This window comes from Gopherus evgoodei, chromosome 12, assembly GCF_007399415.2.
Source record: "Gopherus evgoodei ecotype Sinaloan lineage chromosome 12, rGopEvg1_v1.p, whole genome shotgun sequence".
In the NCBI taxonomy this organism is placed as follows: Eukaryota; Metazoa; Chordata; order Testudines; family Testudinidae; genus Gopherus; species Gopherus evgoodei.
Window position 1 is genome coordinate 44,256,698 of NC_044333.1, and position 14,247 is coordinate 44,270,944.

The following is a 14,247-nucleotide window of genomic DNA, read 5'->3' on the forward strand; positions in this document are numbered from 1 at the left end:
CAGGTCAGCGTGAGCTAAACTGACAGATCAAAGAGTGAAATGCACATTGGGTCATTAGCCATATGGTTTTCACACAGTCTGCTGTCACAGCAGTAGGATATCTCAGGCCTGATTTACACTACAGAGTTAGGTTGACACAAGCCAGCTTACATCAACCTAACTCTCTAAGCATCTACACTAACATGTTGCTCCTGCTGATGTAATTCGCTCACTACACCAACTTAATAACTCCACCTCCATGAGAGGTGTAGCACTTAAGTCAACATAGCTGGGTTGACGCAGTGTCAGTGTAGGTACTGCATTACTTATGTCAACTTTAGTGGCCTCCACAATGGTGGAGGTGTCCCGCAATGCCCCTCCATGACTGCTCTGGTCACTGATTTGATCTCTGCTGCCCAGTGGAGAGGTACACTCCCCTCCCCTTTTTACAGCCCCGCAAATTTTTGAAATTCCATTTCCTGTTTGCTCGGCGTGGAGAGCTCACCTAGCAACTGCCCAGCTGAGCATGCTAACTGTATGCTGCAGACACGCTCCTGCCTGGAATACACCGGAGGTGGTGGATCTTCTGGATCTGTGGAGAGAAGAGGCTGTGCAGACACAGCTTTGATTCAGTCATAGAAACGTTGATATCTATGAGCAGATCGCTTGGGGCATGGGGGAGAATGGCTACAAGAGGGACCTGCAGCAGTGCTTCATGAAAGCCAAGGAGCTGTGGCAGGCATGCCAGTAGGCAAGGAAGGCTAGTGGTCAGTTTGGTGCGGAGCCATATACATGCTGCTTTTACAAAGGATTGCATGGCATCCTCAGCAGAGATCCCACAACCATCCTCAAGAGCTGCATGGATACTTCTGAGGAGTCAGTCACGGGCCCCCGGAGTGAACAGTGAGGAGGAGGTGTTGAGCGGGAAGAGAGGAAGGAGGAGTATGGGGGGCAGGTGACCGGGGGATTCAGTGGCGCAGTGAGCCAGGACCTGTTTCTGGCTCCAGAGCACTCGACCCAGTCCCTACAGTCCAGCACGGGTGAGTCTGATGCAGAGGAAGGAACCTCCAGTAAGTATGTAGTTTGCTTTGATATTTCAGGGACACATCTGTTCGTTTATTCTTTTTTAATTATGCTAGAAGAGGTAGTGAAATAACCAATAGATGTAGAGTTGCTATATGCTTCTCATTCTCCTGTACAGTTAGGCAGAGGGGCCCCTGCAGAACAGTTTGGTTATGTGCACCAGGAAGTCCCATGTATCCTCCATAGATATTTCAAGGAAACTTTCCTGAAGGTAGTCTGCAATCTTCTGCCTAAGGTTTCTAGGGAAGGCTGCCTTATTTCTTCTGTCCCACGCCACTCAGCAATTATTTTAGCAGGCACCATTGCAGCACACAGGCTAGCGGCATGTGGACCCAGTCTGCAGCCGGACACATGCAGGAGCTGTTCCTTTTCAGTTTCCGTTACCCTTAAGAGTGAGATATCAGCTAAAATCAGCACTGCCTATGGAAAACAATGCCAGTATTCAGTTCAGTTGCCTTATCCCCATATACTCATGCCCCCTCACCCCACTTATCGTCCCAACTCACCTTGAATAGTTTCTTTTTATGTCTCACTACAAGCTGGCCTGCAAGGAATCATCATGTAATACTGCAGGAGCAGGCACATTGTGCTTGCAACGCTCATCACAATAATGCAGAGCTGTGGCAGATCCATGCTTCTTACAGAGATGGTGGACGGTTTTGCTGGGCTTTTGAAAAGTGGTGCAAAACATTATGGGATGCAACTAAAATTACGGGATGGAGAAAACTGCTTCATGGGATGTTGAAACCATGTTCCCAGTCACCCTTGCATGACTCGTTTTTCCACATGAAGCATTGCAAACCCTTCCCAAAATAGCCTGAGTTAGATCGTGGTGAGTTGCACAGTGGGATAGTTGCCCACAGTGAACTGCTGTCTGCATCGATTCAAGCACTGCTAGTGAGGATGTGCACCACTGACACAAGAAGCATAGTATGGATATGCAAAAGTGATATAATTACTGTCAACATAACTTAGGTAGACTTAATTTTGTAGTGTAGACTTGGCCTCAGTGTTGTAATTAAACCTGAGGTAAACCCATATATGATACACTGATTTTCAGCCACTCTTGGCTGCTTTCAGCAAATGTATGTTGTGAACATTGCTGTCTGCCTGCATTCTGCAGGTATTCCTTTTGGAAGTTTAGCCTTGAGACAAAAATTTCTGATGTAACAGAGAGATGTTTTAAAGTGGTCTTAAAATCCACAAACAGACTCTGGCCTGGTCTGCACTACAGAGTCAAGTTGATGCAAGGCAGCTTACATTAAACTAACTATGGAAGTGTCACCACATAAATGTTGCCCCTGCCAACGTAACCATCTCACTACACGGACTTAATAAATCCACCTCCATGAGCAGCATAGAGTCAAGGTCGATGTAGTTAGGTTGATGCACAGTAGTCACTTACATTGACTGTTACAGCCTTCAACCTACAGTGGCCCACACTGACAATACTATCAGTACAAGTGCTCCAGATGACGCACACTGCCGACATAAGGAGCAAAGTGGAGACGTGCACAAGTGATGTAGTTACTGCAGTGGCTGTATGCTGACATAAGTTAGGTCGACTTCATTTTGTAGTGTAGACATGGCCTCAGATTTTGCTTTAGAAGTACTGTCAAAGAAATTAGTTTTAATTAAATAGAGGGAAGATGAAAGAGTTTTATAGTAATGTGCTCCTCAGTCATTTCTGGAACAATGGCATTGAATGGCATCAAAGGAAAGCCATCTTTTGGTTAAGGGATCCCTGATATGCACGCACCCTGACATCAGTTGCTCATAATATTTTTAGATTCTTTCAACTTTTTTGGTGCACAGTGAAAGAATGGGGTAGGTGGTCAGAGGAGGGAGGAGGAATATGGAGGTGTGTTCAAGCAGTGCAGAATGTGTGAGCGTTGGGAGGGTAAATGTTGGGGGCCCTGCTCCTTTGCCAACTTCGTCCCTTAATTCTGTTTCCTGGCACAGCTATTGAGCAGCCAGTACATGGCTAGACAACAACCATTATTAGTGCAAGGGATCGTTCAAACACTAACTTTTTGAAAAGTCAGTTCAGTGACTAGAGCTTTGATGAAAAATTGGGTTTCTCTCTGTCTGGGCGCTCAGCAGTGCTGACAGAGCGGAGCCATAAAGGAGAAGTTGGGTATTTTTCCATTCAGTGACATATGGGAGGGAGGAAGAAGAGAAGTGGAGTCATCTTTTCCCTCCCTCCATGTCTTCCCTACAGATATCCCCATCCTCCACAATTCTTCCATATGGCTGCTCTACCAGGCCCAGGGAGGGGGTTCAGGGGTTCCCAGAACTTCCCACCTTCTCTCTGCTGTCTTCAGCAGTAAGGATGGGGCTCTAGGCTTTCTCCTCCTCACCCTCTTCATTCTGCTGTTTCTAGGAGGAAGGAGGAAGTCAGAATACTGCAAAGGAGTGAGGGGAAGAAAGGAGTCAGAGCTGTATTGTGGCGGGATACAGGGGGGACTGTAGCTCTGCCTCCTCCAAATCTGCTCACATCCATAACCCCCATTTCTGTCCCACCACTTCAAAACATGCCACAACAGTGGCGAGATTGGGATGAGGATCTTGGAATGAATGTGTCTTTGCTTCAGAATTTACTAAAAATGTTAATTCCAACTAAATGCTTAACACAATATTAACAACAAGAAGGAAAGGAACAGAAACCAGAATAGGGAAAGACCAGGTTAAAGAATATTTAAATAAGTTAGATGTATTCAAATCAGAAGGACCTGATGAAATTTACCCAAGGGTACTTAAGGACTAGCCAAACCAATCTCTATACCATTAGCAATTATCTTTGAGATCTCATGGAGGCCAGGTAAAGTCCTAGACGACTGGGCTCAACGGGTAGTGATCAACGGCTCCATGTCTAGTTGGCAGCCGGTTTCAAGCGGGGTGCCCCAAGAGTCGGTCCTGGGGCCGGTTTTGTTCAATATCTTCATTAATGATCTGGAGGATGGCATGGAGTGCACTCTCAGCAAGTTTGCAGATGACGCAAAACTTGGAGGAGTGGTAGATATGCTGGAGAGTACGGATAGGATACAGAGGGACCTAGACATATTAGAGGACTGGGCCAAAATAAACCTGATGAGGTTCAACAAGGACAAGTGCAGAGTCCTGCACTTACGATGGAAGAATCCCATTCACTGTTACACACTAGGGACCGAATGGCTAGGAAGCAGTTCTGTAGAAAAGGACCTAGGGGTTACAGTGGACGAGAAGCTGGATATGAGTCAACAGTGTGCCCCTGTTGTCAAGAAGGCTAATGGCATTTTGGGCTGTATAAGTAGGGGCATTGCCAGTAGATTGGGGGATGTGATCATTCCCCTCTATTTGACATTGGTGAGGCCTCATCTGGAGTACTGTGTCCAGTTTTGGGCCTCACACTACAAGAAGGATGTGGAAAAATTGGAAAGAGTCCAGCAGAGGGCAACAAAAATGATTAGAGAGTTGGAGAACATGACTTATGAGGAGAGGCTGAGGGAACTGGGATTGTTGAGTCTGCAGAAGAGAAAAATGAGGGGGGATTTGATAGCTGCTTTCAACTATCTGAAAGGGGGTTCCAAAGAGGATGGATCTAGACTGTTCTCAGTGGTACCTGATGTCAGAACAAGGAGTAATGGCAGCTCCATTCACTAGCGCACCGAGCTTGGTTTGCAGTGCTAATACCGTCTGGAGCATGTCCGCTTGGCACTCCATAATGTTTAAGAGCTGCTCCATGGCTTCATTCTGGCGTGCTGCATTCTCCTTTCTGTTCCTCTTCTCGCTGTCCCACCACTCCTTCAATTCCTGTTTCTCAGCTCCGGAGTGCATCATAACATCACGCAGAAAGTCCTTAGTTCTTCGTGGCCGCTTTCTAATTCTGCACAGCTGTTCAGCCCCAGCAACAAAGAGGGAGGCTGGGCTCCCAAGGTCATCTCTGTGAAGTTTAAATGCAGCATTTTACAGAAGCACTATTGTTTGCAACACACAGAACACTGATTCAGTGATTTAAAGCACAGCCAGTATTCACACACCTGTCACTAACTGGCTGACCCCAGGCAAGCACACATGAGCCACAAGACCCCCAAAATGGTTAGTAGCCACAGGGGCAGAGTAAATCACTATTCCTGGACTCTGCTGTACACGTGGCATGTGGCTTTTGGGGAGAGCCAGCACTGTAGGGGCAGCCTGATAATCATTCTTGTTCCCACATTTTCCACAGGATGTGATCATTATGGAAGATATCTTGCTGCTGAAGGTGAGCAGGGAATCAAGGAAGGGTCTTCTTCAAGGCTGCGGCTTCCGCCCTGGCCATTATGCGACTTGTCTGTGTGCAGCAATGGTCCTCTTCCCCCCTCCCCTCCCAGTGACAGCACAGTGCTGCGGGAAAGTTACTGTTAATGGGGCAAGAAACAAAGCAGCTCTGCCAAAGAACGTGTGGCAGCAGATTGCCCAGTATCTCCATAAGAGTTTCCTGGAGATCTCTGAGGCAGATTCCCATGAAGTGAGCCTGTTCCACCGCTTAGACTAGGCATGTGGTGAGAGACCAGCCTGCTTTTGGCAACCCTTCTGCCCCCAACGACTCCCTTCAGCAATTTCCAAAATCAAATTCACTTACCAGTGGCCTCTTCTCCTGTTTGCACTTGGTCAACATCTAACAGCTGTGACTGGCTAGTATTTTTTTGGGGGTAGAAAAGAGCTCCTGACTGCATGAATCTCTGACCTCCAAGTCATCTGCTGCCTCTGGGTCCCCCTCCACATCCTCATCCAAGATTCCTTCTTCTGGCTTGGTCCACTCTCAACTGGCACACGAGCCACTGAAGTATCCACCCGTGGTCTTCGCAGTGGAGGTGGGGTCACTGCCAAGTATCATATCCAGTTCTTTGTAGAACCAGCAGCTCGTGGGCACAGCACCGGAGCAGTGGTTTGCCTCCCGTGCTTTGTGGTAGGCATTCCACAGCTCCTTCACTTTTACCCTATGTTGCAATGTGTCCCAGTCATGGCCCCTTTCTATCATACATCGTGAAATTTGTCTGTAGGTATCATAATTCCTACAGCTGGAGCGCAGCTGGCACTGGACAGCCTCCTCTCCCAAATGCTGATGAGGTCCAGCAGCTTGGCATTGCTCCAAGTGGAGGATTGCCTGGTGTGTGGAGCAGGCATGGCCACCTGGAAAGATGCGTTGAGACCACTGCACGCATCACTGAGTAAACAGGAAGGGGACTTTCAAAATTCCAAAAGAATTTACAGGGTGGGATGACGGTTGGTCACCTGAGGGCAGGGCTGTAGAGTTCAAACCGATGACCAGAAAGGTGAGAACAGGCATTGTAGGACACCTCCCAGAGGCCAATTGCACCACTGTAATTGACAATGGTGTCTACACTGGTACCGCAGCACTGTACCCTCAGTGCAGAAAGCTGCACGCCTCTCGTTGGCTCAGCAAGACAGGTAGACTCAGCGGTATTTCAGCATATCAGGTGGCTTCCCAAGAGGTCCAACCCGTCACACTCCCATCATGAGACTGTCTTCCTTAAATGCAGGATCAGAGTAGTCAGTGCTGAGGTAAGTCTGTTATAGTGTTCCTATATGCTCTGTTTTCTTTGTATAATTGAATCTCTGCTCCTCCAATTCAGCAACTCTAGCATCAAGATGTTGTATTTGGGTTCTGTGGGCCATGAGCTTCTCCGTGGGTGTCATTGTAATCACTGTATACAGTGTGTACTTTGTGCAGTAAACTGGGTTGCCCCCATGCTGCCTAAACCCTTACGACCTCAGTTAGTTGTTATGCTGATGATTTTACTCTATGACTGAGCACTAGGTTGATGGCCTATGTTTTCAGACATATGTGAGAACATCCAAAATTACAATGGATAGGAACATTTTTAAGGGATGAAAATCTTCGTACTTCAGGACATAAACTGAACTGTAACTGATAGAAGGGTTAGAAAGCAAACTTCTCCTTTGGCAACATTTCCCAAACTTTTGATAGCGGAGTCCTATTTCAAATAAATTAAACCAATTGCTTCCCTACCCCACTTCATTCAGCCTCACCATGTGTTGTTAAAGTCCCATCCAACTTAATTTAGACATCTTCTATGCTCTCCACCACCTATTGGGGCACATTGCCATTCCATGATCGTGCATTGCAGGGTTTCTTGCACCTTTCTCTGAAGCATCTGGTTCTGGCCACTGTTTGAGAGAGCATACTGACTAGGTCTGAACTAGTGTGTTAATTCCTGTATTATGTTATTTACTTTCATATACTAACAGTTGAACAACTTACTCTCTGCAGCACCAGATACCCACTCCAAACTTCCTTCTACTCTGTGCTCACTCTTGCACTGCCTTTTTCCCATTCCATTTACTACCTTTCTCAGCTCTCTTGCCAATAGACTCACTCTGCAGTCTCCATAAGTCAGAAACAAGTTATATCCAATGTAGCACATAAATACAAAAAAGAAAAGTCTTTACAGTACAGTAGTCTGTCTGCTGTGAGTTGTATCGTTATTATGCCACTGCAGTTGTTACCAAATACTAAACAGCTTTTTCCTCTCCCTTTTCAGTGTATTAGTTGCTTTCCTTCAGCCAGTATGGTGAGACTTCGGATTTCTAGCACCATTGTTGTAGTTTTCCTTATGATTCAGACTGGATTCTTACTATTTATGTATGCTCGACATAGCAGCTTCATCCCTCAGTCTGAAGAGAAGCCATCTCGGGTGCACATCCTTATTCTCTCTTCCTGGAGGTCAGGATCTTCCTTCGTTGGCCAGCTGTTTAGCCAACACCCTGATGTCTTCTACCTGATGGAACCTGCCTGGCATGTGTGGGTAACAATGTATCAGAACAGTGCCAAAGTCTTACATATGGCTGTTAGAGACCTAGTCAGGTCTGTCTTCAAGTGTGACATGTCTGTGTTTGATGCCTACATGCCTTGGAAGAGAAATTTGTCCGATCTGTTCCAGTGGGCAGTGAGTCGGGCACTCTGTTCAGCTCCTGCCTGTGATTCCTTTCAACGCACCGACATTACCAATGAAATGGCCTGCAAGACCCTTTGTGGCAAGTACCCATTCAGCAAGGTGGAGGAAGCTTGCAAGACCTATAGCCACATTGTCCTCAAGGAGGTCCGGTTCTTTGATCTGACAGTTCTCTATCCCCTTCTCACTGACCTCTCCCTGAATCTCAAAATCATTCACTTGGTGCGTGATCCCAGAGCTGTTGCCAAGTCACGAGAACAATCAGTAAAAGCCTTAGCTCGTGACAATGGGATTGTTCTGAGCACCAATGGCTCTAAAGTGGAGGACAGCAAATATAAAGTAATGCAGGAAATTTGTAGAAGTCATGTCCAGATTTATGAAACAGCTACTCAAAAACCTCCAAGATTTCTAAAAGATCGCTATTTAATGATCCGTTTTGAAGATCTGGTACAAGATCCCTTATCAGAAATCAGAGACATGTATAAATTTGCAGATCTTAGACTGACTCCCAAACTTGAAAGCTGGATCTATAATATCACACATGGCCAGGGACCAGGAAAGAAAAGGGAAGCCTTCAAAATCACCTCCCGAGATGCAGTTAATGTTTCCCAGGCCTGGAGGAATATTCTTTCTTTCCATAAAATTAAGAAAGTACAAGAAGTCTGCAAAGGTGCTATAAATATGCTTGGCTATAAACTTCTGGATTCAGAGAAAGAGCAAAAAGATTTGTCATTGGATTTAGTAGTGCCAAGACGAAGAAACCAGTTCAGTTGGTCATCATTCAATCCGAAAAACTAAGACATATTACTTTGAGAGGGTTTTTTTGAAATTGTATGTATCTGCTATGCAATGTGTAGGTAGTATGAAAAGATTTGCTGTCAAATTTAATCCTAGTCCTAGCTGCTATTTTTTTCAAGTGATTATAAATTTTTTTTTTTCAGTTTCACACACTGGAGAATGTGAAACAAATGAGAAATGCAGCATGAGATTTGTCAGTTTGCAGACTTACAGCTGAGATGAGCTGTTGTGAACACTGCATCTTGTAAATATTATAATTTAATATGTTAAACTATATGTCTTTCAAATGCAAATTAATGGGGATGGAAAATGTCTTTATTTATTGAGTAATACTTTAATTTTTAAACCTTGATTAAACTCAGGATAACATTTGATTAAATATTTTAAGGAAATCTCAACATTATCTCAAAAACAAATGCATGGAAATCAGGATGACATAAATTCTCTCAGCTTTCTGCTTTTATTTTATTTTATTTTTTTTAGTATTCCCTGATTTGTTATTGTCTTTTGTATTCTCCCCCCAACACCCTTCCAAGCTATTTTGCAGCTCTGTGTTTTTGAAAACTTGTCTGAATCTTTTTGTGTTTTTTAATTTTCAATAGTGCAGTTCATCCTGGGAAGTCCCAGAGAACTGGGGTTACTTCTAAAAATGACCTATCTTTGGTTCAGCTGTGAAATCCTGAATTATTTTGTCAATAGATTTACCTGTGCTCTGATCTGAATGGCAGAGTTCTCACCAGCTATTTGATCAAGGCACTGGAGTAGAGCTTTTGCATTGGAGTATGGAATCTAAAAGCAGAAAATAGAAGTAAAAGATTAGAATGAGGGAATCATCGTGGTAATAGCCTGTTCAGAAGAACATAGTCATATGCTCTATAACTCCATGACCCACACAATAGAAACAGACCTGCTTCTACAATCTGTATAATTTACAGCTTTTTTTAAATCAAATTCTAGTTGTAATACTGAAAAGTCAATTCTTAATGAAATTCACCACAACAAATATGTCTGCCTTTGAAGCTTGTGTGTTATTTATACTTCTGTATGCAATTCTTTGACAGAAACAAATCTTGAAGCAGAAATAAAGACTAGTTTAAAACTCTTCATCTGAACAAAGGCATTACATCATCTAACATTTAATCAATTTTGGATACACAGTTAATATTAATTGAGGGAAATAAACTCATAATTTTGGAAGTGGTTTGGGCAAATCTCAAGTATATACTAGGGCTGTCAAACTATTAAAATTAATCTCAAGATTAAAAAATAATCATGATTAATCAAAGTTTTAATTGCTTAGTTAAACTGTAATAGAATATTATTTATTTAAATATTTTGGATGTTTTTCTAAATTTTCAAATATATTGATTTCAGTTACAATACACAATACAAAGTGCACAGTGCTCACTTTATTATTTTAGATTACAAATATTTGCACTGTATTTTTCAATTCACCTCATACAAGTACTGTAGTGCAATCTCTTTATAGTAGAAATGCAACTCACAAATGTAGATTTTGGTTTTTTACATAACTGCACTCAAAAATAAAATGCAACACTTTAGAGCCTACAAGTCCACAATCCTACTTCTTGTTCAGCCAATCGCTAAGACAAACAAGTTTGTTTACATTTATGAGAGATAATGTTGCCCACTTCTTATTTACAACGTCACCTGAAAGTGAGAACAAGCATCGCATGGCACTGTTCTAGCAGTGTTGAAAGGTATTTATGTGCCAGATATGCTAAACATTTGTATGCCTCTTTATGCTTCGACCACCATTCCAGAGGACATGCTTCCATACTGGTTATGGATTCTTCTTGATAACAATCCAAAGCAGTGCAGACTGACCCATGTTCATTTTCATCATCTGAATCAGATGCCACAGCAGGAAGTTGATTTTTTTTTTTGGTGGTTTGGGTTCTGTAGTTTCTGCATCAGAGTGTTGCTCTTTTAAGACTTCTGACAGCATATTTCACAGCTCATCTATCTCAGATTTTGGAAGGTACTTCACATTCCTAAATCTTGAGTCAAGTGCTGTCGCTACCGTTAGAAATCTCACATTGGTTCTGTGACACTGCACCCCATATTCTTCATAGTGATATTATTATGATATGGTCACAGCATAATTATGATGCATTTTTTGCAAGATGGGTCATGTGAGCTGTCATTGGAAAAAAGTTATGATTTGCTGAATATGATTATCCTATTTGTATGCATGTATCATTTTGTATCTGAAGTTATTAATATTGACTATGTATCTGTATTTCAAATGTAGTTACACCTCAGTAATGCCCACTAGACTGAAAGAATCTTGTCTAGATAGCTGGTTGGGAAGGACCTATTCAGGACAATGAGCCATTAGGGAAAACAATAGGCCTTAGGAGAAGCTTATCTCCTACCTGGTGATGAGCCTCCAAACAGCCTGTAAGTGAAGCTACTATGACTCTACAAGGACAGGTGACCAGGTCACATGATGCTAGACTCCATCTTGGGATGTCAGTTTTTTTCCACAGACTGGTCTGGGAATCAAGCTTTGGAATAAAGGGTTCCCACCATATGCAAAAGCTACATAAGGCAGAGAGTGACATCATCCGTGGTTCTTCACATCCCGCGCAAGAGGACTCTTGGAAACACCTGAGGAACAAAGACTGAACTGGGGGAAGTGCTGGACATAAGTTAAAGGGATTTCTAGCCTGTGTATGAAACGCCTGGGGCTTCCAAGCTGTCAAGCAAGTGCAACTTGCCCCTTAAGAATCTGCAGCCTGTTTGTATCATCTCTTAGGGTGGGAATCTGCTAATTCATATCCAATCTATCTAGTATATTAAGCTTAGTTTGCATTTTTTATTTATTTGCTAGGTAATCTGCTTTGATCTGTTTGCTATCCCTTAATCACTTAAAATCTATCTTTTGTAGTTAATGAACTTGTTTTGCTTTATCTAAATCAGTGAGTTGGAGTGAAGTGTATGGAATCATAGTTCAAGGGACAAAGGCTGTTGCATATTCCTCTCCACATTGAATGAGGGGGTGAACTTTATGAGCTTATGCTGTATAGTCCCCTGTGCAGTGCAGGACGGTATAATTTTGGGTTTATACTCCAGAGGGAGTGTGAGCTTGGGGAGCTGGGAGTTGTCTTGGCTGTAGCCTTTCTATGCAGGGGCTGGTCAGAGAGCCTGCATATAACTGCAGCTGGGTGTGTCCCTAGCTGTATGAATCCTGGTAAAAGTGCAGGCTGGAGAGCTTTGCAGCTTTTCACAGCAGTACAGTATGAGAGGGAACCCATGCTGGTGGATCAGGGGGTTCAGTGGTACCCCAGTTCCAGGTGGCACCCCAGGGGGAGCCTGGTACAGGTACCTTCTTTATTTTTTGTCAAATCTGAAGTGAAAGTGTTCTTAAATCGAACAATGTGCTGGATCATCATCCGAGACTTCCATAGTATGAAATATATGGCAGAATGAGGGCAAAACCACAGAGCAGGAGACAGTTCTTCTCCCGAGGAGTTCAGTCACAAATTTAATTAATGTATCTTTTTTTTTTTTTAATGAGCATCATAAGCATTGAAGCATGTCTTGTGAAATGGTGGCTGAAGCATGAAGGGACATACAAATGTTTAGCATATCTGGCACATAAATATCTTGCAAAGCAGCTACAACAGTGCCATACAAATGCCTGTTCTCACTTTCAGGTGACATTGTAAATAAGAAGTAGGTTAGCATTATCTCCCTTAAGTGTAAACAAACTTGTTTGTCTGAACGATTGGTTGGACAAGAAGTAGGACTGAGTGGACTTGTAGGCTCTAAAGTTTGACATTGTTTTATTTTTGAGTGCAGTTATGTAAAAAAAACCCCTAATTTGTAAGTTCCACTTTCACGATAAAGAGATTGCTCTACAGTACTTGTATGAGGTGAATTGTAAAATACTATTTCTTTTGTTTGTTTTTACAGTGCAAATATTTGTAATAAAAATAATAAAATGAGCACTGTACACTTTATATTCTGTGTTGTAATTGAAATCAATATATTTGAAAATGTAGAAAAACATCCAAAAATATTTGTAATAAATTTCAATTATTGTTTAACAGTGCAATTAAAACTGCAATTAATCATGATTACTTTTTTTAATTTGAGTTAGTTTGTTTTGAGTTAATTGCTTAAGTTAACTGTGATTAATTGACAGCCCTAGTAAATACGTGTGTAACAGGGCAGTGGCCCTTTAAGGTCCAAAGCAGTAGTGACTCCTTTCCATGTGTCCAGGAAAAAGCAAGTGCAGGCCTTGAAGCAATCAGTTGGCTAGGGGATGTTTGGGAGAGGGTGGGAAGATATAAGAAAAACCGAGACCACTGTTCTCTTTAGGGGAGAGAGACCCTTGTAAAGTGGGCAGGGCACTTTTCTCCCAGCTGGCTCAGACAGGTATTTGGGTTAATTAGACATGTCCAGGAAGGGTCAGGTGACTGGGGGCAGATGACTGAATTGGAGGAGCCTAGTCCAGCCAGTGGAGATGACTGCTAGAGGAAAGAAACCAACCAGCATCCAGGCCCAGGAAGAGGGTTGTGCAACCCCTAGATTTGAGGGGTGAGTAACAGGCTGGGGAGGCCAGAACTTTAAGCTGCAGTTCCAGGAAGGAGGGCTGTGAAATCCCCTGAACTTAAGACAGGTGGTGCGAGGGGAGCTCTTTTGGGATCCAGATGGTGCTTGCTTAATTAGACCCTAGCAGAGGGGGAATATTATTTTAAAGACCATTTGCTGTGAGTAAATTATTTCCAGATACTCAGAGAGAAACTGAGGCAGTATGCCTGCAGGGCCTCTCCAGCCCACAAAGGGATGCCAAAGGATAGCACCTGTCTACAATGTTATTTGAAAAGATCTTCCTAAGAACACCCCCATGCAGTCCTATGGGGCAATGCAATGTTTTTAACGTTGTGTACATGAAAAATATAACAGGACCCTAATCATTCCCCCTACATTGCAAGGGCTGCTCTGTCAGACCATGGCATAGTACGGGTGCTGTAATGATTTAAACCTACTTGAGGAGAAATATAACAGGAACGTAGTATGTATCCTAACAACGGTCCTGTGGGACAAGAACATGCATTCCAAAGAGATCTGTCATGTTTTTTAACTTTGGAGATGATGATCAAAACCCTAATATTTCTCCCTACTTTGCAAGGAATTTCAGTTTTGAATGTACCATCATATGCATTCCAATGAGGTCAGGATGAGACATTTAACAGGCCTGCTAAGGTACTCCATACTAATAGATGTTAAGTCCAGAAGAGACCATTATGATCATCTAGTCCAGGGGTGGGCAAACTTTTTGGCCTGAGAGCCACATCTGGGTGGGGAAATTGCATGCACGGCCATGAATGTAGAGCTGGGGCAGGAGGTTGGGGTGCGGGAGGGAGTGTGGTGTGCAGGAAGGGGCTCAGGACAA

At 43.3% G+C, this 14,247-nt stretch overlaps 1 protein-coding gene across 3 annotated transcripts in view; it reads left to right on the plus strand.

Moving 5' to 3' along the window:
- LOC115660219 (carbohydrate sulfotransferase 5-like) overlaps window positions 1-10,041 on the plus strand; it is a 20,095-nt gene extending 10,054 nt beyond the window's left edge. For 2 of the 3 annotated variants that reach the window (XM_030581338.1, XM_030581337.1), the window contains exon 2: window positions 7,611-10,041. In XM_030581338.1, the coding sequence (XP_030437198.1) occupies window positions 7,638-8,819 (1,182 nt within the window). In that variant the 5' untranslated portion in view covers window positions 7,611-7,637 and the 3' untranslated portion in view covers window positions 8,820-10,041. Of the gene's footprint in view, window positions 1-449; window positions 1,050-7,610 lie in introns of those variants that run through there. The other variant, XM_030581336.1, reaches the window with a different exon arrangement.
- The last annotated feature ends 4,206 nt before the right edge of the window (window positions 10,042-14,247 follow it).